Source organism: Botrytis fragariae (assembly GCF_013461495.1).
Source record: "Botrytis fragariae strain BVB16 chromosome Unknown tig00000006, whole genome shotgun sequence".
Taxonomy (NCBI): Eukaryota; Fungi; Ascomycota; class Leotiomycetes; order Helotiales; family Sclerotiniaceae; genus Botrytis; species Botrytis fragariae.
In genome coordinates, this window is record NW_023500988.1 from 2714212 (window position 1) to 2738149 (window position 23938).

General features: G+C 43.4%; 12 protein-coding genes across 12 annotated transcripts; 5 read left to right on the plus strand and 7 right to left on the minus strand.

Moving 5' to 3' along the window:
• Positions 1 to 2219: 2219 nt before the first annotated feature.
• On the minus strand, positions 2220 to 4117 carry Bfra_001994ia (putative u1biquitin-specific peptidase protein; the record flags this gene model as incomplete). Its single annotated transcript, XM_037332419.1, has 3 exons — positions 2220 to 2959; positions 3007 to 3281; positions 3780 to 4117. 3 exons carry the CDS (start codon positions 4115 to 4117, stop codon positions 2220 to 2222), a joined length of 1353 nt encoding a protein of 450 aa, XP_037196573.1.
• Positions 4118 to 4881: 764 nt separating this feature from the next.
• Bfra_001995 (uncharacterized protein) lies at positions 4882 to 5387 on the minus strand (the record flags this gene model as incomplete). Its single annotated transcript, XM_037332420.1, has 2 exons — positions 4882 to 5047; positions 5095 to 5387. 2 exons carry the CDS (start codon positions 5385 to 5387, stop codon positions 4882 to 4884), a joined length of 459 nt encoding a protein of 152 aa, XP_037196574.1.
• A 301-nt stretch (positions 5388 to 5688) lies between these two features.
• On the minus strand, positions 5689 to 6034 carry Bfra_001996 (uncharacterized protein; the record flags this gene model as incomplete). Its single annotated transcript, XM_037332421.1, is given in 2 exon segments — positions 5689 to 5928; positions 5939 to 6034. The coding sequence occupies 2 exon segments, from the start codon at positions 6032 to 6034 to the stop codon at positions 5689 to 5691; spliced, it is 336 nt and encodes a 111-aa protein (XP_037196575.1).
• A 357-nt stretch (positions 6035 to 6391) lies between these two features.
• Bfra_001997 (uncharacterized protein) lies at positions 6392 to 6952 on the plus strand (the record flags this gene model as incomplete). Its single annotated transcript, XM_037332422.1, has 1 exon — positions 6392 to 6952. The coding sequence occupies one exon, from the start codon at positions 6392 to 6394 to the stop codon at positions 6950 to 6952; it is 561 nt and encodes a 186-aa protein (XP_037196576.1).
• Positions 6953 to 7283: 331 nt separating this feature from the next.
• Positions 7284 to 9005, minus strand: Bfra_001998 (putative aspartic-type endopeptidase protein; the record flags this gene model as incomplete). The annotated part of the gene is made up of 1 exon (XM_037332423.1): positions 7284 to 9005. One exon carries the CDS (start codon positions 9003 to 9005, stop codon positions 7284 to 7286), a length of 1722 nt encoding a protein of 573 aa, XP_037196577.1.
• A 971-nt stretch (positions 9006 to 9976) lies between these two features.
• On the plus strand, positions 9977 to 10866 carry Bfra_001999 (putative nudix domain-containing protein; the record flags this gene model as incomplete). The annotated part of the gene is made up of 2 exons (XM_037332424.1): positions 9977 to 10069; positions 10141 to 10866. 2 exons carry the CDS (start codon positions 9977 to 9979, stop codon positions 10864 to 10866), a joined length of 819 nt encoding a protein of 272 aa, XP_037196578.1.
• A 151-nt stretch (positions 10867 to 11017) lies between these two features.
• Bfra_002000 (putative adp-ribose pyrophosphatase protein) lies at positions 11018 to 12119 on the minus strand (the record flags this gene model as incomplete). The annotated part of the gene is made up of 5 exons (XM_037332425.1): positions 11018 to 11265; positions 11328 to 11504; positions 11571 to 11692; positions 11760 to 11794; positions 11859 to 12119. The coding sequence occupies 5 exons, from the start codon at positions 12117 to 12119 to the stop codon at positions 11018 to 11020; spliced, it is 843 nt and encodes a 280-aa protein (XP_037196579.1).
• Positions 12120 to 13396: 1277 nt separating this feature from the next.
• Bfra_002001 (putative class iii protein) lies at positions 13397 to 14422 on the plus strand (the record flags this gene model as incomplete). The annotated part of the gene is made up of 2 exons (XM_037332426.1): positions 13397 to 13798; positions 13853 to 14422. 2 exons carry the CDS (start codon positions 13397 to 13399, stop codon positions 14420 to 14422), a joined length of 972 nt encoding a protein of 323 aa, XP_037196580.1.
• A 2200-nt stretch (positions 14423 to 16622) lies between these two features.
• On the minus strand, positions 16623 to 17034 carry Bfra_002002 (uncharacterized protein; the record flags this gene model as incomplete). The annotated part of the gene is made up of 2 exons (XM_037332427.1): positions 16623 to 16726; positions 16791 to 17034. The coding sequence occupies 2 exons, from the start codon at positions 17032 to 17034 to the stop codon at positions 16623 to 16625; spliced, it is 348 nt and encodes a 115-aa protein (XP_037196581.1).
• A 75-nt stretch (positions 17035 to 17109) lies between these two features.
• On the minus strand, positions 17110 to 17655 carry Bfra_002003 (uncharacterized protein; the record flags this gene model as incomplete). Its single annotated transcript, XM_037332428.1, has 1 exon — positions 17110 to 17655. The coding sequence occupies one exon, from the start codon at positions 17653 to 17655 to the stop codon at positions 17110 to 17112; it is 546 nt and encodes a 181-aa protein (XP_037196582.1).
• A 1725-nt stretch (positions 17656 to 19380) lies between these two features.
• Bfra_002004 (putative alkyl hydroperoxide reductase subunit c thiol specific antioxidant protein) lies at positions 19381 to 20254 on the plus strand (the record flags this gene model as incomplete). The annotated part of the gene is made up of 2 exons (XM_037332429.1): positions 19381 to 19726; positions 19839 to 20254. 2 exons carry the CDS (start codon positions 19381 to 19383, stop codon positions 20252 to 20254), a joined length of 762 nt encoding a protein of 253 aa, XP_037196583.1.
• Positions 20255 to 21334: 1080 nt separating this feature from the next.
• Bfra_002005 (putative mip transporter protein) lies at positions 21335 to 23556 on the plus strand (the record flags this gene model as incomplete). The annotated part of the gene is made up of 2 exons (XM_037332430.1): positions 21335 to 22645; positions 22699 to 23556. 2 exons carry the CDS (start codon positions 21335 to 21337, stop codon positions 23554 to 23556), a joined length of 2169 nt encoding a protein of 722 aa, XP_037196584.1.
• Positions 23557 to 23938: the final 382 nt, after the last annotated feature.

Genomic DNA, 23938 nt, shown 5'->3' on the forward strand with positions numbered 1-23938 from the left:
CAGGGGGAGTTCTGGCTCTAATGAGATGTTTGTATTAAAGTAATCCGGATTCCGTAGCAGCCAGCCTGTTCGATGAACGGAGATTGGGAAGGCTTGAATCTTGTAGGGAATTTATTTATCTTCAGTGCAGCGCTTGTGTTTGGCAACCTCCTGGGATTTCAATCTAATTTCTATTGTGTACGTTCCACCATGCATGCCGACAGAGCTGTAGTTGCAGATTAGAATTGTACATTGAATAGTCTAAACCAAGATACCGCCAAACCCCCTTTCTCTCTGCCTGTGGCATATTAGCGCATTAAAGATTAAATGAATACTTGAATGTAGAAGGAGCCTAGCCATTCTCTCCGAGCAAGGATCTTCCCCCAATGTCATATTCATTAATGGAGAATTGATATAGTGCGAGTACACTGCATCAAGTTGTCCGCGTGAAAAATCAGGTATATGGAGGTTCGGAAGATTCAGCATGATAGCCTATTAACTTATTCCTGTTTGAATCGTTGTGTTCAGCAGAAAGATCCCGCTAGAGTTCCCATTACCATTTCTAAGTGTCACCTTATGAAATCATATAATGAACAAACGCCATATCAATCATGCAATGTCAACCACGGTTTGAGGAATTCGACATCCGATATGACGGTCGTGTCGGAATCCTGAATCCCGCAGCTGAAAACTAGCGCCCCTCATTCTTAAATAAGATCAAGATTGTATAGATTACGGGGTCTCACAACATAGCTAACCCCCACATTTTGCCAGAAATTTCATGCATGTCATGCATATGTATACTCATAAATCTCAGCCTTCTTCTGGAATCTGATTAATGCCAAGTATCGATGCAGATCAGATATACTTCCAGACATGTTTTGAATGAGGAAGTCATCAAAATTTCTGAGAAAAGGTTCTGAGAAGAAAGATCAAAATTCAATCTAGAAAGTTATTATCAGCAGCGATCTCTGATGGGATTTTCAGTTAAGACTGAATTGATGTTGAATTGCGAACAACATGAGTTTTGCTTAGCTTTCATGAAGAATTCGTCAGAATATCAGCCAGCCCCTCATCAAAAACATATTCGAGTAATGAGAACTTCATGTGGTTAATTTCAATTGGACCTACCCCTCATTTTGAGAATCCAGTATGTAGCACAACATTCAATACTTGTTGGCTGAGTAACACTAAGCTTTTCTGTTTGCTATGCACTGTTCAGCTATGAATTGCAGCCACCACTCCTAACTAGTCTGGTGTCCAGCTGCGTGGGCAATTACCATCAATTTTTCTTTCATTGGATGGTACATTGAACGTGAATATAAATGGTGGATTTTCCAACTTGAAGATTGATTTCTGCAAACAAACAATACTCTGATACTCTCATTCTTAAATTTTCACTTCAGAGGTCAATCAAACATCATCATTTGCTTTTTTCGCAAATATGAAACCTCATATTTTCTCTTCCTCTTCCTCCAATCAACGTAGATGATTAGGATTGCGAGATCTCCCTTTGGTAGATAATACTAACCCTACGATTTAAAAAAGTTCAATATTGATGATTGGAAACAAGCTTCTGACATGATCGAAGAGTGGAAGAAAAGTCGAATGGAGGACTATGTTGAGAATGATACCATCGAGATTCCAGTTTGATCAGGTACTCAGAACGGAAATCCCATTCGCAAATCAGAGGTTAAAGATTCAATTCAAAATTATTTCCGTTTCTTGTCATCGTTTATCATACTCGAGACCCTCTCGAAGCATGTTGGTGATGATTTATGAGTGCAAAGCAATGACCATATCTGAGAATTTCAAGGTGTCCATGTGGAGGATTGAACTTGAATTTGAACTTGACGTCCACGTGGTTTTGCAGTAAATCTTACCCCGCTTTTAGGATATGCACCGTCTTCACCAACCTCGCTCTACAGCTCTGATGAGATTTGGCGATTCTGAATTACCAATTGGACAATCAAACAACCAGCAATCCACTTTCGAGGCAAGATCTAAAGCAAGACGTAATAATGGGATGGAATGATTTTATTGAGCTGTGTATATTGACTCATACTCAATGCTCTTACTCCTTTGAAGTTTGCATATCCTGTATATACATCATAGGCCTTGTACTTATCACCGTCACAGGTTTGACTTGCATGGTCTTTCTCTCACTCCCTTTTCGCCGAATTAAAATGAAATATGAATACTTCTCTTCCATTTTTTCTGGATCGAATAATGATTTGCAACTAGGGAAAGCTTTCTGCTTCGTTATAGGAAGAATGGATATTGGAGGGACGCATGGAAGTTCGGATACGGCTCAGAGCTTGGTTGGTTCCTTCTCTGCTAGCCTTCGAGTCTTCGATTGATTCGTACCAAGACAGCAACTTTCTCTGTTCTTCCGTCGGCTCAGAGGCTTCATATGCAAGTCTCAAGGTCACACAATTTTGGCCTTTACCATAATCCTCTATACATCGAGAAGCACCACTCCAAATAATCAGAAATGGAGAGATTGGTGCTCTTTCCATGAATAAGATCATATACTGCCAGTATTTCTGACTCCTGGGGTCTCGACATGTGTAATGAATAATCTTTTGGCTCTGTTCATATGGGCGTTCGCATAAAATATCAATAAGGGATATCCGTCGACTGTCTTCTAGTAATGGTAGTAGATCATGGTGACGATCTGATATATTAGAGTTCAGGTTCGGTCCCGTGATAATCTTTTCAGGTCGTGGATAATGGTTAATTGGACCATTCATCTGGCTCCTGTCAAAAATGTCAAAGCGGTATATAGGTTGAAAACAAGGCACGGAGAGGCTGAGTGCTTGGTAAAAGTCCTCAAAGGTGGCTCTTGCTGGACAGGACATGATACGACCAGGCCGATTGTCGTGATGTCTCTGGAGATACATGTCGATGCTCAGAACATAGTTAAGATGCTCGCAAGTAAGTTTGTGTTCCGGCCAATGTCTCTCTGCGCATACTTTACCTAAAGATGTTCAGCTTCGGTGTCTGGCTAATCACGGAAATACATACTGCAGTACATCTTCGACTGGCATTCCTTGCAACTGAAACCATCTTTTTTGAATCGATTGGGACAGCCTGAACGGCCACATCGTTTTTCAGAGACACCTTCATCTAGCCTATCCTCACCCGCAATATCATCCATCATTTTACCCGAATTTGACCGATACTGCATTTTATTTTCAGCGAGAGTAGATGCGGCATTCCCGCCCATGGTCGTAAATGGCCCGTCTTCTGCAAGATCCAAGTCTCTCAAGATGCGGTGTTTTTGTGTAAGAAAAGATACACTGTTCAATATTCGACATCAAAAGTAATACAATGGAGCTCAAACTATTGAAACTATATTAATGTATTAATATGTATGCGCGTAAGCTGGTGTAAGAGTGATTGGATTTAAGGCGGAAAATCAGCGTTTCTGTAGTACTTTCACTGATAACAGGTGTGAAGGACGAAGATTCGTGCCTTCTATTCCTGTGGGGGGAAGTAGACTCCACAAGTCATGGTTTCGGATAGTGAAAATCGTAAAGAACCGCTGATTACCAATGCCAATCTCGATCCAAGGTATTCTGGAATTCATGTTTCCATATTTTTTTTTGAAATAGTCGATTCGTTTTATCAGTTTCCTAACCCATACTCAAGCATTTTTTTCTCTCAACCCTCCTCTTCCAATGCACATTATTGAAATGCCATGCCAGATCCTCCACTCCGTACTCCCCCATAAACTCTCTACCGCATTCCGGACACTCTAATTCCTCCTTTCTAGAATTTTCCCCATCGGCACTGACTGGTAAGGATTATGTATTCGCAATGGGACCTCAACTGTAATCACGAAATTTGACGTATCAATTTTTACCTCGACCATCGAATCTTTATGATTCAAAAACGACATTGCGAAAACAAGTGCAAAGTCCTTAGGTGGATTGTAAAAACTCTTGACACGACGTAAAGTTGGCGTATACCTATCTCCGCAGTTCCCGCGCTGAGATTCGATATATAGCTGGCGTAGCGATGAACATGGCGATGCTCTCCGGAGCTCCTTGAATCCCATCCTCGTGTCATGATTTTGCCATATCGTCGTCGTCGTTGCTGTCGCAAAATGGTTGACTCCTGGAATCATGCCCATGGGATGAGTGGATTGTCAAGGTGATGGTAAATCATGTGCGGGGAAAACTTGTGAGTAAGTTCCGTGCATCCCTTGCCTGTCAGGTGTTCTTTCCCCGCACTTCTGAATCTGAGAGCGAACATTGTGGAATTTATGAAGTGTATGCGTCATGATTTAACACTCGAGAGATTAACTTTGGACAGCTGAGAAGAATGCATTGTGTCGAAATTGTTGTTGCACAGTTTCAGTTTTCTAGACGATTTTGTTGCAAGGGGATGCTGTTTATATACGTGGTCCACTCGCTAAAGAAAGGGACCCAGTGGGTAAACGGTGATTGGACTAGAGTATAAAAAGACTTGGGGACCGAGCCGTTAATTGGCTCCTGATGAGATATGAATTATATGCGTGCTGTACAAACAACAACGCACAGGGTACAGGTTTCAAATTATTTTGACTGCGTTCACCTGACGGTTGATCTCCGATCATCTTTTTCCACATAGTTGATTTCTATCAACTATCAATCTATCATACAGGAGTACTAAATTTAGGAATAAACTGTATTCACACAATATATGACGCTCAAGTTAGACGAGCATTGAATGTGTATTTGGCAATTTCTTCCGAGGGCATTGCTTGGACTAATCCTCAAGTACGTAGCTGTTCCGCGCAGCGCACGCTTTTCCGCCCCGCCGCTCCGCCTCTCAAGCTCAATCTCAAGTAGTTGCTTTGTGATTTACCGTGCTATTGGAAACAGTACAAGTAGGTACTATAACCAGCTGGAATTCTCAAGTGCCTCCCCATCCAAGCCACCGGCTCCATGCCCCAGGACATTTGCAAAAACTTTTACAACAGGGACATCCCTTTTTTACAGGTGATTCGTCGAGTTCCTCCCGTGGTTTGTGCCAGAGATCGTATGCAAATTGATCCCCCGCCAACCGTCGTTCTTTTTTTCTTGCAAAATTTAGCAAATGCATGGATAGAGAACCAGAAATTAATACTTTGACCAATGAAAATGCGGAAATTTTGCGAGAACGAGGCACAAGCACCCTGTCGAATTTTCCTCATGGACTTGTTCGACTTCACGCTCCCGGGACCTCAAGAGAAATTGTTCGCTTGGCTGTGAGCTTTGGGTTAGTCGATGTATACAATCATTCCTTGGAGGCATTTGTGAGGCGTCCGAGCCTGTGTTTTTGTTGGTATGCTCTGAGTTTCGCTGTGGCCTGCGGTTTGGATGATCGGCTTCAAACATCTTTGTTCTGACAAGAATAATATCTTTCATTGCACTTTGCATGTGATTTAAGTAGGATATCCTGAAAGTCAAAAAGATGATTATGTAGCCTTGGTGTCATGAACCGTACTGCAACGGTCGTAATGTCAACCAATAACCGTATTGTCGAGAATGCAGTCATGGCCGCAGTCCAACTATAATCCGTGAATAGTTTTCTCGCAATTCTGTGTTCGCATGAGACCACACGAAAACAAGAGCATAAAGAGAGATGCAGTTTCTCAAACTCGAAGTCTCATGCCGAGCAAGAATGCCCCGTTTCTCATTGTTTGTCAAAACATTCGATGGACAAGTAGTCCGTCTTTCATCAAGTTCTACCATCAGCCTTCTTCTTGTCAATACTCTGCATGTCTTGATTCTCGCCCCCCTTTCGTCTGATGTATGCGATCGTGTAGGTTTCACAATGGTCTAGAGCTTTGCAGAGTTCGAAAGTCCGGAAATTTGCATATTGCAGCTCAATAATATTTGCAAGAATCAACTGGAAGTTAATGCAGCGCTCTTCAAAGCTCATAAAAGCAAGTAGATGGCGATTTATCAACCGCCCAGTCTATTCTAACCTGCATTCGCCGTGAAGTACAGGCAGTATGATAGCAACCATGTTTTACTTTACTTGGTACTCTACACGCCGCGTAGCTCAAATAGATTCCCGCCATTTCCATCGTTGATCGCAGCTGGAATCTCATCTTCCTATCTATAGACTCTCGGATTTGAACAATATTCCAGCCCGCACTCGCACTGATACGTGATGATCAGTCTTGCTTGCATTTTTAGAGGATTGCTATCATGTGGATCAATAAACAGATCCTGATACTTATGAAATTAATATCGCAAGGAGCATGTAGAGTAAGAGGGATTGGAGGTGAGGTTTAGAAAGGAAGTCGCGAACGCACAGACCATCAGCTTAACCATCAATGACGTATCACAAATAATTCATTTGTACGACAAAAGGCTGCATTTTCAATGCAAATACAATCACCAAAAAAACTCCCCTTTACAATATAACCGCAAGCATGTCGCCTTCAAGGGGTAATACGATTGACGAACCCACACCCCCATCTACCTCACCTCAATCACAGTCCCTCACTGCAACAGAACGAACCGCTCAACTCCGCAGTTCCAGCGCTCTCACTTCTATCACCCAAAATATACAATACCTTGTCTCTCCCAGTTCCCCTACCTCTCCAAAACCCGTTCGATTTCGTACACGCGCTCTTCTCCGGGCACTTCACTCGATAACTGTCTTTATATTCTGGCGTGTTATCCGATATGCCAAGTACGCAGTTGTGGGTTCTATCGTCGCAGCGCTATCTGCTACTACCATTGGAAGTTTTGCGACGGGAATAGGATGGGTTGTTGCGCCTACGGGAATCATAGGAGTTTTGGGCATGAGTAGTTTGTGGTGGGTAGGGAAATGGGGGTTTAGTAAGACGAAGATGGGGAAGAGGTGGGAAAGGAAAGTTGAAGAGGAGGCGGATAGGCTTGAGAGAGAGAATAAGGAGACGAGGAAAGAACAAGTGAAGACGGATGGGCAGTGGCGGGATGTTACGGGACCAAAGGCTGTGCCGTGGTAAGTTGTATCAAGCATTCGTAGCTGGGATGCTCTATCCAATATCGAGAGGTGAGACATGGATGGGAAGATGGATGTCTTACAAAATGCAAAATTACATTCCTTCAAGGACGAAACGTGTCGCCAACCATGCAAACAAAGTTCTCTACATCTCATAAGTTCTATTTTGGCTAGCACCACACATTTATTTTCATGCAACTGAACAGCTGAGAAGTTTGGCCTGCAGTTAAATACAAACCAGCTTTATTATAGTGACAGTAATGTAATCCCAACGCTAAACCTAAAACTCCCATTGTATTTCCATTATATTTCCTCATACAAGATCATCACATAAATTAAGGATCATCTTCCAACTTAATCCAACCCAGATCGATACCCTGTCTCTCCCTCTCCTTCTTTTCCATTTCGCGTGAAATCGCTTCTTCCTTTTCTTTTTCTTTATTTGCTCGTGCTATGTTGGCTTTGCGTCTGCAAATCCAGAAAATCACTGCCAAAAGAAATATAAAAGCTGTGGCGCTACCGACGGAGATTCCTACCATTTGTGCAGTAGGTAAACCAGTGTTGGAAGACGAAGATGAAGAAGATGGGGCGGAGAATTGAGACGAGGGGAACGATGACGAGAAAAGATCTAGAGGGGTAGTGAGGGGCGTCCAATGAGACGACCAGGTGTCTTTCCATATGGTGGTTGAGGCATTGAGGGAAGTAGATTCAGGTTGAAGGTCAACTAGTTTCTCATCGGGGATACCAGGACCCGGCGCTTGAGCTAGGAAAAATGCAATGCCTTGGGAAGAAGTGATATTTGATGAACCAGTCCAGACGGTTCCCAAAAAAGCAGCTTGAAGAAACGCACGGCCGAGAGCCCAAGAGCCGGAGGGGAGTGGGGATGGTTGGCAGGGGAAATAGGGAACAGAATCAGAAGCGTTAGATAGGGGGTTTGTTAACGAAAGTGAAAGGAGGGAGAAGGGAATTTTGATTGAGGTTTGAGTATTCTGATTTTCTGAGTCTGGGTTAGAGAATGTGAAGGCGAGGTAGGTGGGCGATGAGATGATAGGTTTGTAGAGTGGAGATGTAGTGTTCCAGAGGTAGAGATCTAGATTTTCGTTGTATGTTATGGGGAGGAAAGAGGCAAGTATGTCGCAAGCTGATGTTGGGAGGTAGAGATATGGAACTGAAGGATCGACGTTCACCGCTAGTAAGCCATTAGATGCGGCGGAAGTTGAATTATTGAAAAGAAGTCCAGATTTAGTGGTATTGAAGTTCAAAGGAGAGTATCCATCAATAGTATCGATTGAAATGTCAACTAGTGACATGGGGAATGTACCATTGTAGCCCTTTTGCGTAGTGACGGGCGTCAAAACTCGAGATTGATCGTATCCTCCAAGTACCAAACTTCCAGGAATACCCATCGAAGCAGAACCAATATGCAAGCCAAATGAATTCGACGGAATCCTAGCATGGGAGTATAAGCCAGATGAGAGGAACTGCCCGGTAAGATTTGAAGAGAATGTCTGATTAATGTCTGGGGCACCTAGAGCAAGGGTTCCGACTTGAGGTGCGTATGCTGTTCCGTTTGATAAAGTTTGGACAGCATTCTCAATGACAAGAAGTTCAAAATTATCGATAGTGTCACTATCAATTCCATTGGAAATTGTCAAGGTATCAAGTCCTATGTAAGCGGCGCCTGATAAAATGGGTAATGCACCGGCCCGGTTTGCGAATGTAGTATTGGCAATGACACCAGTATTATTGATTTGAGTATAAGAAGTGGAAGCATGCCTATCAAAAAGTCCAGCTTTCGATGCTGAGCAACCTGAAGAATTAGAACAAATTGAAGTGCTTAGGATATTAGCTGTCCATGTCCCACCTGGAAGTAGGTCAATAGCTTGAGTAGGTGTGCCGATATCAATAGAAACTGCTTGCCACGGTCCGTCAGGGCCGTAACTTCTGTTTGACCATTGAAGAGATATTGCATTAGAACCTGCTGATGCAAGAGGAATAAAGAGGGAGGCTAAAATCAATGATACTGCTCGTGACTTTAAAGTCTTTGATGCAGCCATTATGAAATACAGCAAATTTGCTAGATGAAAATGAATAAAATTACCAAACCCAATAAAAGAAAGAAAGAGAATGGAAATACGGTGCGTTTATGATACGATGAGAAGCTTGCACCGCCTATGCCGCCTTCAAACCTACATTGCGATACACCAACATCAGCAACTGCTGTCTTGTTGGGAGCTTCAGCCTCAAATTACAGAAAATTCAATCCTCCGGTCCTAAATCAAACCTGAACTACAACATATCATCTGGATTCCGCGCTTGAGCTCTCGAAATTGGCTGACAAAAAGCTAAGCAACTACTATGATAATAGGAATTTATGTTGGCCCACGCAGCAACAATACTAAACCAACAAGTAGCCAACTATGGCACTGAGGTAATATTAGCGAAGGCCACCCCTTCATCGTTGGATTTGGCCATACTCTGACCTCATGATGAAAGAGGCGAGGCCCAATAGTTGGATGCATTGAGAAGCTATAGAATTTTCACATTGCGTGTAGGTATGAGGGAGGCGATGATTTTTCAACCACTATTGAATCTATTCTTGCTGTATATTCTGAGTCCTGGTATCAATGTGATAGCACTTTAAGACACAAAATAATATTAATATGATATGGAAATGATGTATAGCTATAGGTACTTTGGAGGTAAAATATCAATTGAAGAGGATCATGTTAGGTTGCGGCACAGCCACAGCCTCGGTGGCGCATGGGGAGGCTGCAAGGCTACCTACCACCTACCTCTTTCCTTGCTTGGGCGTCATCGATCATTACATTCCACTCAATATGTTCGGCAGATTTCGTAGTAATGGATCGGTTTACCTCCAAACTACTGGTAGCTATAAAGTACAAAGGTTGTACTCCGTATGCATAAAATCACCTTGAAATCCTCAATTACATCACTCATCTTCAGAAGGCTCTTTCCATCATTCTCTAGCTTCCATCAGAGAGGATACCAAACTACTGCTATCAGAATGTCTACTTTCCAAATCAAAGATAGTAATGTAGAGGTTACACTTTGTGAAGGTATCACCAAGGATGAATTATTAAATTTTCCAGCCTTTAAAGTATACATCACTGCCCCCCTCTTTCCATTACCCCTCTCTGAGATATTTACTAACATGGTCTTCCTTCACAGTCATGGCATCATCGCCTAACCGAATCTCTCGCTCTACAAGGCAAATCCTCTGATCACCCCTTTCATTCCGATCCCTATCAGCTCCGCTCTGTTAAAATTCAATCACTCGACCGCTGGGGCAAGCGCATCGGTTTTATCAAGATCAGCAGTAAAATCATAAATGAAGCAGGCGAGTCTCTGCCCGGGGATATCTTCCTCCGAGGCCCAAGTGTTGGAATGTTGGTCATTGTTCAACCCGAAGACGCCAAGAAACCTGACGAGGAAAGATGGGTTGTGATGACTGTTCAACCTCGACCTGCTTCAGGGAGTTTGGCATTTATTGAGTTACCAGCCGGTATGGTTGATAATGGAACATTCAAAGGTGCAGCTGCAAAGGAAATTGAAGAGGAGCTGGGCTGGACAATACCGGCAGATCAATTGACGAACTTGAGCGAACTGGCCATTGGTGACGGAGCGGATAAAGAGGGAGAAGTGTTACCGAGGGCAATGTTTCCTAGTGCCGGGGGTTGTGATGAGTATATCCAAGTCTTCTTGCATGAGAAGAAGATCTCAAGGGGGGAGTTGAAGAAGACTACAGGGAAGCTTACGGGGTTGAGGGATGAGGGTGAAAAGATTACACTAAAACTAGTGAAACTGGAGGATTTGTGGAAGGAGGGCGCGAGGGACAGTAAGGCTTTGACTGCTTGGGCTCTCTATGACGGGTTGAAGCGAACAGGAAAGCTATGAAACTTTAGAATCACATGCACGAAATGATAGCTTCTGAATTCAACGATATCACCTTGAATACCTAAGCAGCATTCCTACATATGTATCTACACTACATTTACCGTATATTATTATTATATTCATCTATCTATCGTACCATCTTGCTCGTGCCTTATTTTGAGAATAAATTCAGTGTCCTAGCAACTTCAATGCCCTCAGCCAAAGTTCCTACTCGGGCATCGATCGCATATCCTTCTTTCTCCCATTTTTTACACGTCTCCCATAAATCCTTTAGAGGTAAAGTGAATACTTCAATAAATTCGTTCTCTTCGAGTTCGGGCACTAGATTCTGGTTGGCTGAATCAGACATATCGATCGTAACATGTACCATTTTGAGGTTCGTATTGCAAAATCCTGGATCTGTGAGGACATGTATTAGTGGAAGTTTCTATGTGAGTGAAAGCAAAATGAGAGGAGGTTACCATTAAACATTATGGGTGTACTCTCACTCAAGACTCCAACATAACCAGTCTCTTCTTTCAATTCTCTTAAAGCTGCTTCCTCTGCAGTTTCCCCCTCATCAATAAGTCCGGCGGGTACTTCGATCACTACTTTATCTAACGGTGGTCGGTATTGCTTCTGTAAAACTAATTCCGGGCCTGAGTTCCACTGGTATTAACATTATTTGGGCCCAAGTGTAGTTTGATCCAGATATCCTTGCATACCGGTCTCTTTTTGTATTATGGCAACAATTCCAACACCGTCTATCTCAGATGACTTCGGTCGAGTAGATCGTTCCGCATGTTCCCAATCACGAACTTTTCCTCGGGGATCGCGATACGTTGATCTGAATGTTCGCAAATGTATCAGCTGCAATGATTTTGGCAGCTTAGATTAAGCATATCAACACCTACAACACAAGTTTTGTCCATTTTGCCTTGGCAGGGTCCTGCTATGGAGTCAGTATTTCAAATGGTTCTGGTCATTCAGGGTGCATGAAGAGAATACCCTACCAATGGCTCTGTTTTCAAAACTTTTGCGTTATCAATTGACATTTTGATATGGTGTTCAGGAACTAAAGGTAAATATGCAGGATTGAAAAGTCCAAAATCAAAAATTGGAGGTGGTCTTGGATCAAATACTTTTTGATATAAAAGTCCTAATGTAGATCTTGACGTAGTCGATTGTGGTTGTGATGCGGGAAGCTTGGTCGAAGCTTTAGCGTTGGGTAGTTTACGGAGATCATTCTTTTTCTCTTTCTTCCTCTTCACCATTTTCACCTACCAAAGAATAAAATCTCATGTTCATGCAATTTATTCTTTCTGAGAATCTACCAAGTTGTCCATGGCAGACTCGTACAATGAGAGGGACCATTTTTGTTGTGTTGTCACTGTTGGTTGTAGCAATTATCGGACGGTATTTGCGAGACAAGATGAAATGTGTTGGCACCTTTCATTGTCAACTTACGGTTCATTCGAGCAATCAAGATGAACTTCATTCATCCATCACATTAGCAGATGGTTGCAGTTTCTGAAAGTTCTGATGATGAGCAACTCCCCTATCCCCAATAAAAGCCTCTTTGGCGACAACTTTGGTCTCATCAAGCTCAAGTTCTCCCATTCTAGCAACTGTTTGCTCTGGTATCTTTTACCCAAAACTAACGTGGTAAATCTTTCCATTATTTCGTTTTTGTGCTACTAAGTTGGATTTGTGCCCTAGTGTCGTTGCAACAGGAGATAAAGGCAACACATGAGCGCCTTGCCAAGCATTTTCTATGATAGTACATCCCGAAAAAGCGATCATTCTTCCTAAGGGTGTATATCAGGCGGTGCAACTGTCAAAGCCCTATCAAAAACAGTCTTTTTCAACGAGTGATCTCCAACATGCGACAGAAGCATGAGACTAGTTTGTGCACTCTCGTGCATTTTTCTCAAGCGTGAACTTTCCATACTGTCCCAAAAGAGTAAGGAGGGGCAAGGTAGTATCCATCTAGCAAGCGCTGGCCTTAAATAGAGCCCCAAACCCCGAAAATGAAACCTCATCTCACACATGCTTATTAGTCTCGGCGGGTCTTGTGAAAATAGCTCGGCTTAGTCAGTCATGCTGTTCAGTTCGTTTGCTTTATTCAGTGTTCATGCCTCGATGTTTGGATATCGGGTGCAATCTTTGATGACCAAGAGAAGACTTGGTGACACCTGGTTCCCTCCTCATGGCTGAATTTAAATCTCCATTTGTGCGATTTAATCTATAGAAAGTATCCTTTGAAAGTCATTTGATGATTTTCATATTTAACATTTCATTCTATCGATGGAGGGGATGGATTTCTTTCTGTTTTCTTGCGCGCTTATACAATGATAGAGGCGGCGATGTACAGATACCAATGAATGGTTTCAGTCACAGGGGTCACTCACGAGCCTTTTTCAATGTTACTGTGGAATTAGACCAACATGTTTGCAAAAAGTATCACTTGGTAAATGTGAAGGTATTCTTAAAGGTTGAAGTTTTCCTCAATTGATCGAATGGCTTGACATGATATCACCCATCCTTCAAGATGAAGTTTCTTAAACTCCTTTCTGTTTCACTCCTGCCCCTAATTCAAGCGATTCCAATCGTCCCACAAGCTGCTCATAACTCTACCAGTGATGTAGCCACAACTCCACGGCTAGCTGTGTACGTTCAAACTTATCACGACGAATACAATAAAGATACAAATCTATCTCTCTTACCTCTATTAGGTGAAGATATCCTACCAACTCACGTCATCCTTGCTGCCTTGCATGTCATGAGTACACCAGGGGACATTCATTTGAATGACGATTCTCCCGATGCTCCAATGTACGATGAGTTATGGGATCAGGTAGAGGCTCTTCAAGCAGCAGGGATAAAGGTATCGTGTATGATGGGTGGCGCTGCTCCGGGAACTTGGAACTATTTTACTGGAGATGACGACGATGTAGCTTGACACTCCATAATCTTTGTCTTATATGCATTGCTGATACTTCTCAAGTTCCACCAATACTACGACCCTCTCCTCAATAATTTCATCAGGAAATACAATCTCAATGGTATAGACATTGACGTTGAGCAATTCGTGGATATCACTGTAGCTCTTCGTCTAATCAAACAGCTTTACAGCGACATGGGTCCCGACTTTGACATAACGATGTCACCAGTAGCTTCAGCTCTATCTCATGGCGGAAGTCTCTCGGGGTTTTCCTATTCTGATCTCGACGCCCAAGCACGAGATCCAGACACCGGCACACCGATGATATCGTTTTACAACGCTCAATTCACCAATGGTTGGGGTTCTACAGGAAACACTAATGATTATGACGCTATTATCGGCGCTGGCTGGGATCCCTCGAGAGTAGTAATGCTAGCTTCGGCTGCAAGAAATGACGCAAGTGGATGGGTTCCGATCAATACGCTTAAGAACACGATCAAAAGTTTGAGAAATAAATATCCCAATTTTGGAGGTGTTAATGGATGGGAGTACTTTGATGCGGGGAGTAGTGATGGACTATCTCAGCCATATATGTGGATGGCGAATCTGAGAGAGGCACTGAATGTTTATTGAGTTTAATTTTTAATTTTAGGGTAGAATTTATTAGAGTATATAAGGTTTAAATATACGGATAATTTGTTTGAAATTATGAATGATTTTTCCATGGAAAGAATAATGGCTTGCGGCTCCGTTTAGTCGTAGCACTTTTCAGAATACACCAAACAAATCTGTGTCTACAATCAACTAATGATTTATAATTGTTCAAACTAGAATGGCGGACTTTAAAGCATTAAATTCTCAAATAACAATTCATGAAATCTCGAACGATATGTTCTTTATCTTTACTTCATGTTAGAAAGGATTGAAAGTCAATTTGGTATGCCACAACTAGGCGGAGCCGCACGGGGGTTCTGAATATTACGATCTTTTTTTGAGTGAATCCTGTTTCGATATTACATGCATATACCGGAGAGAGTGGCCAATTAGATCACTATCACTACATCATTTGCATATATTATCATCCTCGCATCTTTCACTTAATCCTTGAGGTTCCCAGAAGACAATGAACTTTCCTACTATCTTTTCCCCCATTTCTCACCCACCAACCCAAATATAATTTCCTGGACATACGTCAGGCTCAAATCTTTCGCCATTTCTATATCACTTCAGCACCCCCAGCCTTCCAAATGACAATGAATCAACAAATTATAAAGATAATTGGACATGCAGCGCCTTCAATCATTATATTGTCTAGCTTGATTCTTTATGCTTGCTTTCCTAGTGAATGCAACTATATATTCATGGGGTCAGGCGACTGTATGTTTCCCTCGTTTGACCCCGCTGATGGCATGTAAATGGAAATTTTCTAACATATATTCATATTGGCAAGATAAATTGCTGTATTTACTGGTATGGTTGATGTTCCTCATGTCCATAGTAATGGGTTCGTCCAGAAATATACACTTTATTTGACTTGGAGATCTCACCAGTGAGGAACAGCATATGAGTAGCCGGAATCTGGTAAGCCAAACGCCCAAACAATTTTTTAATACTTGCATTCGTCTTGCAATCTATTTCAAGAGAGAGTTTCAGTCCCTGGACCAGTACTGGTTACTCAGAAATGATCGTTCTTATGTGCTAATACCAGATGAAGCATGCGAGCTATGTAACAACAATCACTAGTCAAATATTCGGCTTGAAATTTCTTCTCTACATCCACTATGTGCACAATTTCGACAGTATAAATCTTCCACTCAAACTTTGAACCTTCCTCTCCTTCTTGATCTATATGTTGAATCAATTCCTCTTATTGGCAATCTATTCGACGCTTGATGTTATATGCAAGCCATGTCTAATGAACAAAGATGGGGAAGCGAATTGCACATTTATGCCAACTTCTGATAGATGTATTGGGTCAATAAGTTCTTCGTATTGGAACATTTGGCTTGCTACCTCGACAATATTTGTGTTTTTGAACGAATTCATGCTTTGGGGGGCCGCAATTTGGAGCTCGCGGGGTTTGAAGATGGAGAGGAAAAGGAAGTTTGGAATTGCTTCAACCATGTTTGTCATTGGAGGAGTGTAAGTGATCAGATCATCCTATATGCTGCCAGATTGAGGTCGCTAATTTGAGGTATATCGATTTGAAGGTTTTGCTTGGAAGCTCTGGCTCATGTCGTTGTTTATGGAAATCTTATCAATGATGGAGGATTGCTATATACCAGTTTGCCGCTGAAATTTTTGGATGCAATAGAATACTGTATGAAGATCACGAGTGTGTGTGTAGCTATCCGGTATCTCTATAGAGTGGCTGGGAGGTATATATTATGGAAAGCAAGAGTAGAAGAGAGTAAGGAGTTGAAGTAAAGCTGTGACAGAAAAAATGGCAATAAGAAGGACGAATATTTAAGTTGATTGACTAATCGGGAGTGAAATCATGGTTTTTGATTCGGCCTCTCTATAGAGCCTCCCTTTTTTGGCACGCATAGCTCGTGGTTGTAGCCCCTCGCCATTCCCACAACTAGCTATCGCCAATTTCCCAATTTCTCTAGTGCCATTCACTTCCCCAAACATAACCCTCATATCTCTTAACAACCTTGATCTCTCTGATGCACCTAGAGATTTCCCATTGGTAGCGTAATGCATGGATTGTTCCTTGTTGCCAAACTGCTAATATTCGAATCAATGTCCGGGCCTTGGGCGAGGAAAAATCGGATGATGGGGTTTACTAGAGAGGCTAGAATTAGTACCGTGGATGCGGCTAATAGAGCTATCACCCGGCCGATGTGGCATTGATCACTTCGATACTTCCGCTACGGACAACATCGGCCGAGGAGGAGTTGACCCGGACAACATTCTCGTCACTCAAGTTTGCACCTGGCATGACAGCGGTCGTTGTAGTCAGTCATGCCACTGGAAATCGCACGTAATCCATTCATACAAGCCCAGTAAGTGTTCATTAATTGACCAAGCCGCTCGGCATAGACATCATTGGTAACAATCGGCGGCTTAAAATGCACTCCATTAATGCCCATGGAAGACGACAGAGGATCACCCGGATTGAGAAGGTAACCCTGAATAGCAGTAGTGTCGGATACTCCGTAGTCATTTATTGAGTTGACGAAATGGGCAGAGAACAGCCACCAGTTATTGTTCGTTCCCGATGGATTGAGAAACGGCTTCATCTTGGTTTCGAGAAGCGAGTAAGCAGGAGGCGGACGTGAGAGTCTGGAGCGGCGTATTTTGGTGATCACACAGGTTTATGATGAGCGACATGTAACAGCTACTTCAACGTATGTAGATGTGATGGTGCAGTTGGAACCAGCGGTGGGTCCCCATGAGAAATAAGTAAACGCTCGTGGAGTAAGATAAGTCGGGTCCAGATTGACTCTCTCAATGTTATTGTCAAAGGACCAAATCGGAGCGCCGCTCTCCGTTGCCCCGACTGGATCGACGACATTAGGCAAGGGGCCGAGAAGTCCTCGGAACGAAACATGGTCATCCAGTCCGCTGTGAGCAAAGCGCGCTACATTGCTAGGCATCCTCTGGGATGAGTCGTGTAGCACTGGACAATCAAGGTATAGAGATGTTGATTCTAAGTTCATAGTGTAACTTGAGTCGACAGATAAGGAATCTAGACCAGAAATTGGTACTCCCGCCAGTGATGAGTAAATGCTGTTGGCGGAGTTGACTGAAAACCATCCTTTACTGTCAGGCGTTGAGCCATTTTCATACCTCTCGACATAAGGAATCTTGACATTACCCCATATATCAGCAGGGCCAGATTTGGTAGTCGGCGGACCCATGACGGATGACATGAATATTGCGTTCACGATAGAAAACCACGATATGATAGGTAGAAACTGCAGGAAAGGCATACTGCCAGTTAAAACCATATAATATGATTGCGTCGGTCTCGCGCGGGAACTCGGCGATAGGAACTTGATCCTCATGGTAAATTATAAGTCCAAAAAGAAGAAACAACGTGGACAGTGCTAATAATATTACATCTAACAATATATGAAATATAGTAGCTAGTGAGAAAGAAGTTGCAGCTTGAGGACTGGTTGGCCATTTAGGTAGGTCTAAGGGTGTTGGTGTGATAGAAAGGCTCGGGATGAAATATCAAAAACAGGCGCTTGATGATGTACCGCTGTTGGCGATCTTGGTCATGCAACGAGTTTCGCACGTATGTTATTGTTACCATCATGATTCAAGCAGCCAGAAACACAAGCACTATCTGGTGACTGTGGCATATTTTTTTCCCTTTGATCGTGATCTCAGGATTGCGAAATGATGCCTTTTTGATCTTTATTTAGAGTTGAAAGAAGGAAGTAAACTTTGAGACTTCAGGCGTGAGAATCTGCTACCCATTTGAGAACTTCGCCCGCCTCAATATAATCACTGTCTCTGACCACACCAATGCAGTAATGATGGTTGTCCTACTTGTATGTATAGCAAAGCTAAGCCCGAGGAAGGGGCGGCTGCTCAAATACTTATTTCCTGTTGCTCAACCTCACACACCGTTAAGCCGCCTGATATTGGCTTACCTGTTTCTTCATGTTTCACTGCGTATCAGCCCAGATCTCCTCACGATTTACACAACCTGGCCATACATAAACGAAAGACCATACATCAGAAGACAATCTGATAAGAGTAAACATCGAAGCATAGAAATTCCTCAAGTCTGAAGCACTGTGGTAATACTGAGGTACGAACTACCACAAATGGCAGTGAAGAGCTTCTGGACACTAGTCACCAATCAAGAAGTCATTTCTATTCCAATATGTAATACAGCGGTCAGCTTTTTGAGTATCATTGCATCATGCATCATATAAGTATGCAGCTATGGTATGATATCATGAAGCCGTTTCGAACTGATGAGGAGTCCTGGGATAGGGAGAGGGCACGCTCGTGCCCTATCCTGCCAACTAATCAACATCATACTACTCGTAACTTCTGATCCATTCTGTTGATATTGACAGTGTCACCACCACACCTTCTGCAGAGTCTCCGCTCTCTGTTCCAAGCTTTATGGGCGGACCACATACTTTAGATTTATTGTCGAAAGTGATCATTCTCGGAAAGGGGAGAGAAACCGCTTTCCATGCAATGGACTTACGACTTAAGTGATCTCTCTCGATTCTGACAAAACCGCTTTCGTCAAAACCCCTGCTATACGTTGGTTCTTGACTAGCCAAGCATAATAAATCGATACTGGTAACGATAAACAAGTTTGAATGAACGAAAAAACGTGCTTGTCTCACGTGATATCATAGCAACGCAAACACGCCCAGGTCTGAGCGGACCTGCGACAACTTGGAGTTTCATGCAAGCCTGAGAGTTTGTACGAAGGAGTACTTTGCACTTGTCTGTATTTGACCGAGACGTATGGATGGATGTATATCTACCTCATGCAATTCTTGACTTGTAATTTCCAGTCCAGTTTGTATCATTTTTGTCCCACCACGATAGTGTCGTGAGCCACTATACGACACCCAACCACAGCCTCCTCTTCATCAATCTAAACTATGTTCAGTAAACTCACCACCAAGATTGCCCTTCGCAAAGCTGGTCTCCCATCAAACACTCTCTCCAACTTTTCAATCACAAATCTCGATAATGGCGACCAGAAATCCATCAACCCTAAGTCTGGAAACAGCAATGCCACGTGGGGAGACACTTTCTCAAATATGACTTCAGAGGTCAATGTCCCAAAGAGTTGGAAATCATGGGGAAATCCACCACCGGCGATAGTAGAAGTTGCCCCTGCACCGATAGTGGGAACGAAGGCGCCAAACACAGGGAAATTGATCTTACCCATGGGGGATGGGAAGGCTTGCGTGCTCGTGTTTTTGAGGTGCTGTGGATGTGCTTGTGAGTTTGCTGATTAGTCGTCGTATTGTGATTTATGAGCCGTGTTACCCGTTCTCGTCAATAAAAATTTGGAGAATCAGACTGGTCTCAAGGCTAACCCTTTCCCATTCAGTTGCAGAAAAGACCTTCATCGAACTCCGTCGCTTAGCCAATAAACATCAGAACTTACACTTCATCGCCATATCTCACAACTCCAAGGAAGCAACGGATAAATGGGTGCAGCAAGTTGGGGGAGCATGGTCAGTTCAAGTAGTCGTCGATGAAGATCGGGAAATCTATGCCAATTGGGGATTGGGAGTAAGCACGACGTGGCATTTGCTGAATCCATGGACCGAGATTGCACGACAGAAACTGGGGAAACAGGAGGGGAATTGGGGAAGAGAGGTTGATCCGAGTGGGAATCGATGGGTGGTGGGTGGAAGCTGGGCCACAGATGAGATGGGGACCATTAAATGGGGTGGTGCGAGTAAGAGTGCTGACGAGATACCCGATTTGGCAGAGGCCTGTAAGAGTGTGGGTGTTTCGTGAAAACTTGGAGGATATCTATGATGTAGGCCATGGAGTTTTGATCGTGGAGTTATGGGGCGCAATTAATGTCGAGAAAATTTGGCGACTCGGTTGGTTTGACTTGAAGAGCTCTATCGGGCGGGAATACGAGGAAATAGAGCGACGATCCTACAGGTTACGAGTAACGAGGTATTTGGCCTTGGATTGGATCGAAGATGGATTGTTTAATGCAGGTCCAATGTTTCACAATATGCACAATCTACATTTAGGTCACCAACGAGTTGTTAGCCAGTCGGTTGCTCGCCAGTTCGGACAGTTCGGAAACGAAGGAATTGTCTGTAGAAGACGCGCCAAACATGTTTTTTTCTTTTAGGACAATGAGGGCTAAAAGAATATTCCCGTCTCTGGGTAGAAACGAGATAGATAGTACTCTCAGCACTAACAAAATGACGTTGAGATCTGAAATTTTCTTTTGGATGCTTTTTGAATCCTTGAGCCCCTACAAAAGTTCCGAATTCCCGATCAAATCTCGAAGATAGATAACATCTCAACACGTGATTCGACAATTTTTGTCTAATCCCCTGACAATACCATTCCACATATGACCTAGAACATTTTGGTTTTGATGAACTGACGAAATAAAAGCTCCACCTACCACCTCACAACATCAGTATTCCTTGAATCTCCCGACATTTCGCTCATAAACGTTCCATAAATACTCAGAAAAGTGGAATTTCACATGGAATAATATCGCTCGCGATGATGCTTGACCCCTTTCTCACAGCACTCGAGGCCCTTTCGGTCTACAAAGTTGTGGATTTACGGCGGATCCTCGCTGAGGCGTCAGAAAAGCTTGGTGAAAAGTTTAAATGCCGGTCCAAAATCTGTCCGCGGTGCAGAATTGGGATATCATATGGTTCGTACAATCTCCAGATCTGCATTCTTTTGATTTCCTCTTTTCTTCTGTTTTTTGCATTCATTAGTAATGTTATTGTTATAAAACTCTATTTGTTTGCGATTTACGGCATTAGTCGAGTGCCACAGCATAATCACCCCTTACGTTGAAATTTCATCTGTGGTGAGCTTGATTAGTAATAGGCCATGGCGGACGAAGAGATTAAGCCCACGAGCAGCATAGAGGCTGGTGGAGGACGAAATAATGAACATGAGCATGGAATGACTAGTCTGCCAAATCTACCTAGTACGAGAGAGGAGACGCCACGTGAGTTGAGTCCAGTAGCTGGATCCAGTCGAGCACAATCTACAGGCGAACAGGGGGTCAAGCCTCTGAAAAGATTCGATACACTACCCACACGGCGGAATCAACTTTCACCAGATACCCGAAGACGCGGACGAACTCTGACTGGCCAGGTGCCTCAAAATAATGATCTATCTTCAAGGAGACAAGTTTTAAGGAGAGGGACCTCGATTCTTTCTGGAGAAAGTGGAGATAGAATGCGTTCCATTCCTGAACGAGGAGCCGTTCCTCCTACTACGGAGAGAGAACCTCGTCCTAGCGGCGTTTCCGATCGCACTCAAGCTTCAGGTCTCCGTCCACGCAGGAGCACGACAAGTCGTCAACGAGGAGCCTCCATCCGAAGAAGACCAACTGTTGCATTAGAAGCCGTAACCTCAGGGGCCGATGTTGGAGGCGGAGATAACTTTACATTGGCTGGGCCTGCACCAATCGAAACCATGATGCAGAACCAGCCCTACGTTGATCCAGGGTACGCCCATCTAAACCCTGCTTATGTTCAACCCGAGAATGTAAGGCCAGTATGGGGTTTGGCCAAGCCTTTACCCCGTGTGGTACGTCCAGGTATGATTCCGTCACGCACGGAAATCAACATGGCCCAGCAGCAGCAGCAGCAGCAGCAGCCTCAAACCCAGGCGGATTTAGATTTAGAACAAGGTAGGATCGAACCAACCCTCAAATTGTCCAGAATCTCAACCGCACTTCAAAATGCTAGACAACAACGTGAAAACAACCTCATGGAAGCACATGGGTTGGTTTCGCCGACAAATTTACAAAGTACGACATCGCAGCAGCAGCCATTGACTGCTCCGTCACAGGTTATTGAAGAAGAGGATCTAGCCGATAAACCGACAAACACAGACACGGCATCTCCAGAACGTCCTCCAACACGCCCTCCCCTCTCTTTTGATGGTCGACCTTCGCAGAATTCGCAACACTCACAGAATGAGCCTTTCCCTAATCTTTCGGACCATGATGATCAAGGGTCTGTAACAACGGAAGTTGCGGGCCCGGATGACCTAGATGGAGAATGGGTTAGCCAAGAGATACCGTTGGTCGCATACGATCCTAATTACGATGATGAGATTCACAATCTTCATACACACTGGTCCGTTATACGATTACGATTTCGAGAACCACTTGCGGAGTTGTTGGCCGTGAGTACTTCTTCATTTAAAACAAACTCTTTTCCCTGCTGACAAGTTTCTAGGTCACTTGCCAACTTACACTCGGGTTTTGTGCGGATCTAGTGGTGGTAACATCAGGCAAAAATTCATCACCTGCAGGAAACGAAGCTACTACCGATTGGGCTTGGGGTTTGGCATCAATGCTTGGTATCTACATTGCTGGTGGTATTTCCGGAGCTCATCTTAACCCTGCCATTTCCATAATGCTCTGGATATATCGAGGTTTTCCTCTCCGCAAAGTACCAATGTATATTCTTGCACAGATACTAGGAGCGTTCATCGCAGCGTTGATTGCATTCGGTCTCTACCAAACCAACATCGTCGAATATGGAGGGACCAACCTGAAAACCGGCGATACCATGGGAGCTTTTATTACATACCCCAGGTATGCCTGGATTAACGCTAGTACATCATTCTTCACCGAATTCGTCGGAACCGCCATCCTAGCAGTCGCAGTCCTAGCACTAGGAGACGACATGAACGCGCCTCCAGGAGCTGGTATGTCAGCCTTTGTGATGGGACTCGTGATCGTCGTTCTCAGTATGGCTTTTGGTTACAATACTGGCGCTGCTTTGAACCCCTCTCGAGATCTTGGTCCAAGACTTGCGCTCCTAGCACTTGGCTATGGAGAAGACCTCTTCACTGATGTATATTGGATATGGGGAAATTGGTGTGCGCCAATTCTGGGTGCTATCTTCGGGGCATTCTTATATGATGCTGCGATCTTTGCGGGTGGTGAAAGTCCTGTTAATTATCCGCGAAAGAGGATAAAGCGGGCGGGGAACAAGTGGAGAAAGAGATGGGGTGTTAGGTTGAGGAAGATGAAGCCCGCAAAGAAGGGTGAGGATGAGACATATCGAAGGTGGAAGGAGAGTCAATAATTTTCAGATGACAATAAAGAGGAATCATGTTTGAAGTGCGTACTGGTAGCAGTGGAGTTGTAGAGCTATTAATCTTTGCTTGTAAATTGTTGATTGGATATACAGTTATAATTTTAGAAGAAAGTTTGAAAGGGATAGATTAGCAGAACATCATAGCATAGCGCAGCGAAGATACCATTTCCCCATCCCGGAAGGAAACGAAAAAGTAATCAAATTTCTAGATTTCAATGGATGATCCCCGCGATAATTACTTTTACAGTTTGAAACAAACAGACCTATGTCGTAATCAGTCTATCTTTTCTCTCCTAACGTCAATCCACCTGTCGCAAATAAACACTCTGTTTCATCCCAACAATCGATCAACACCGCAATGAAAATCAAA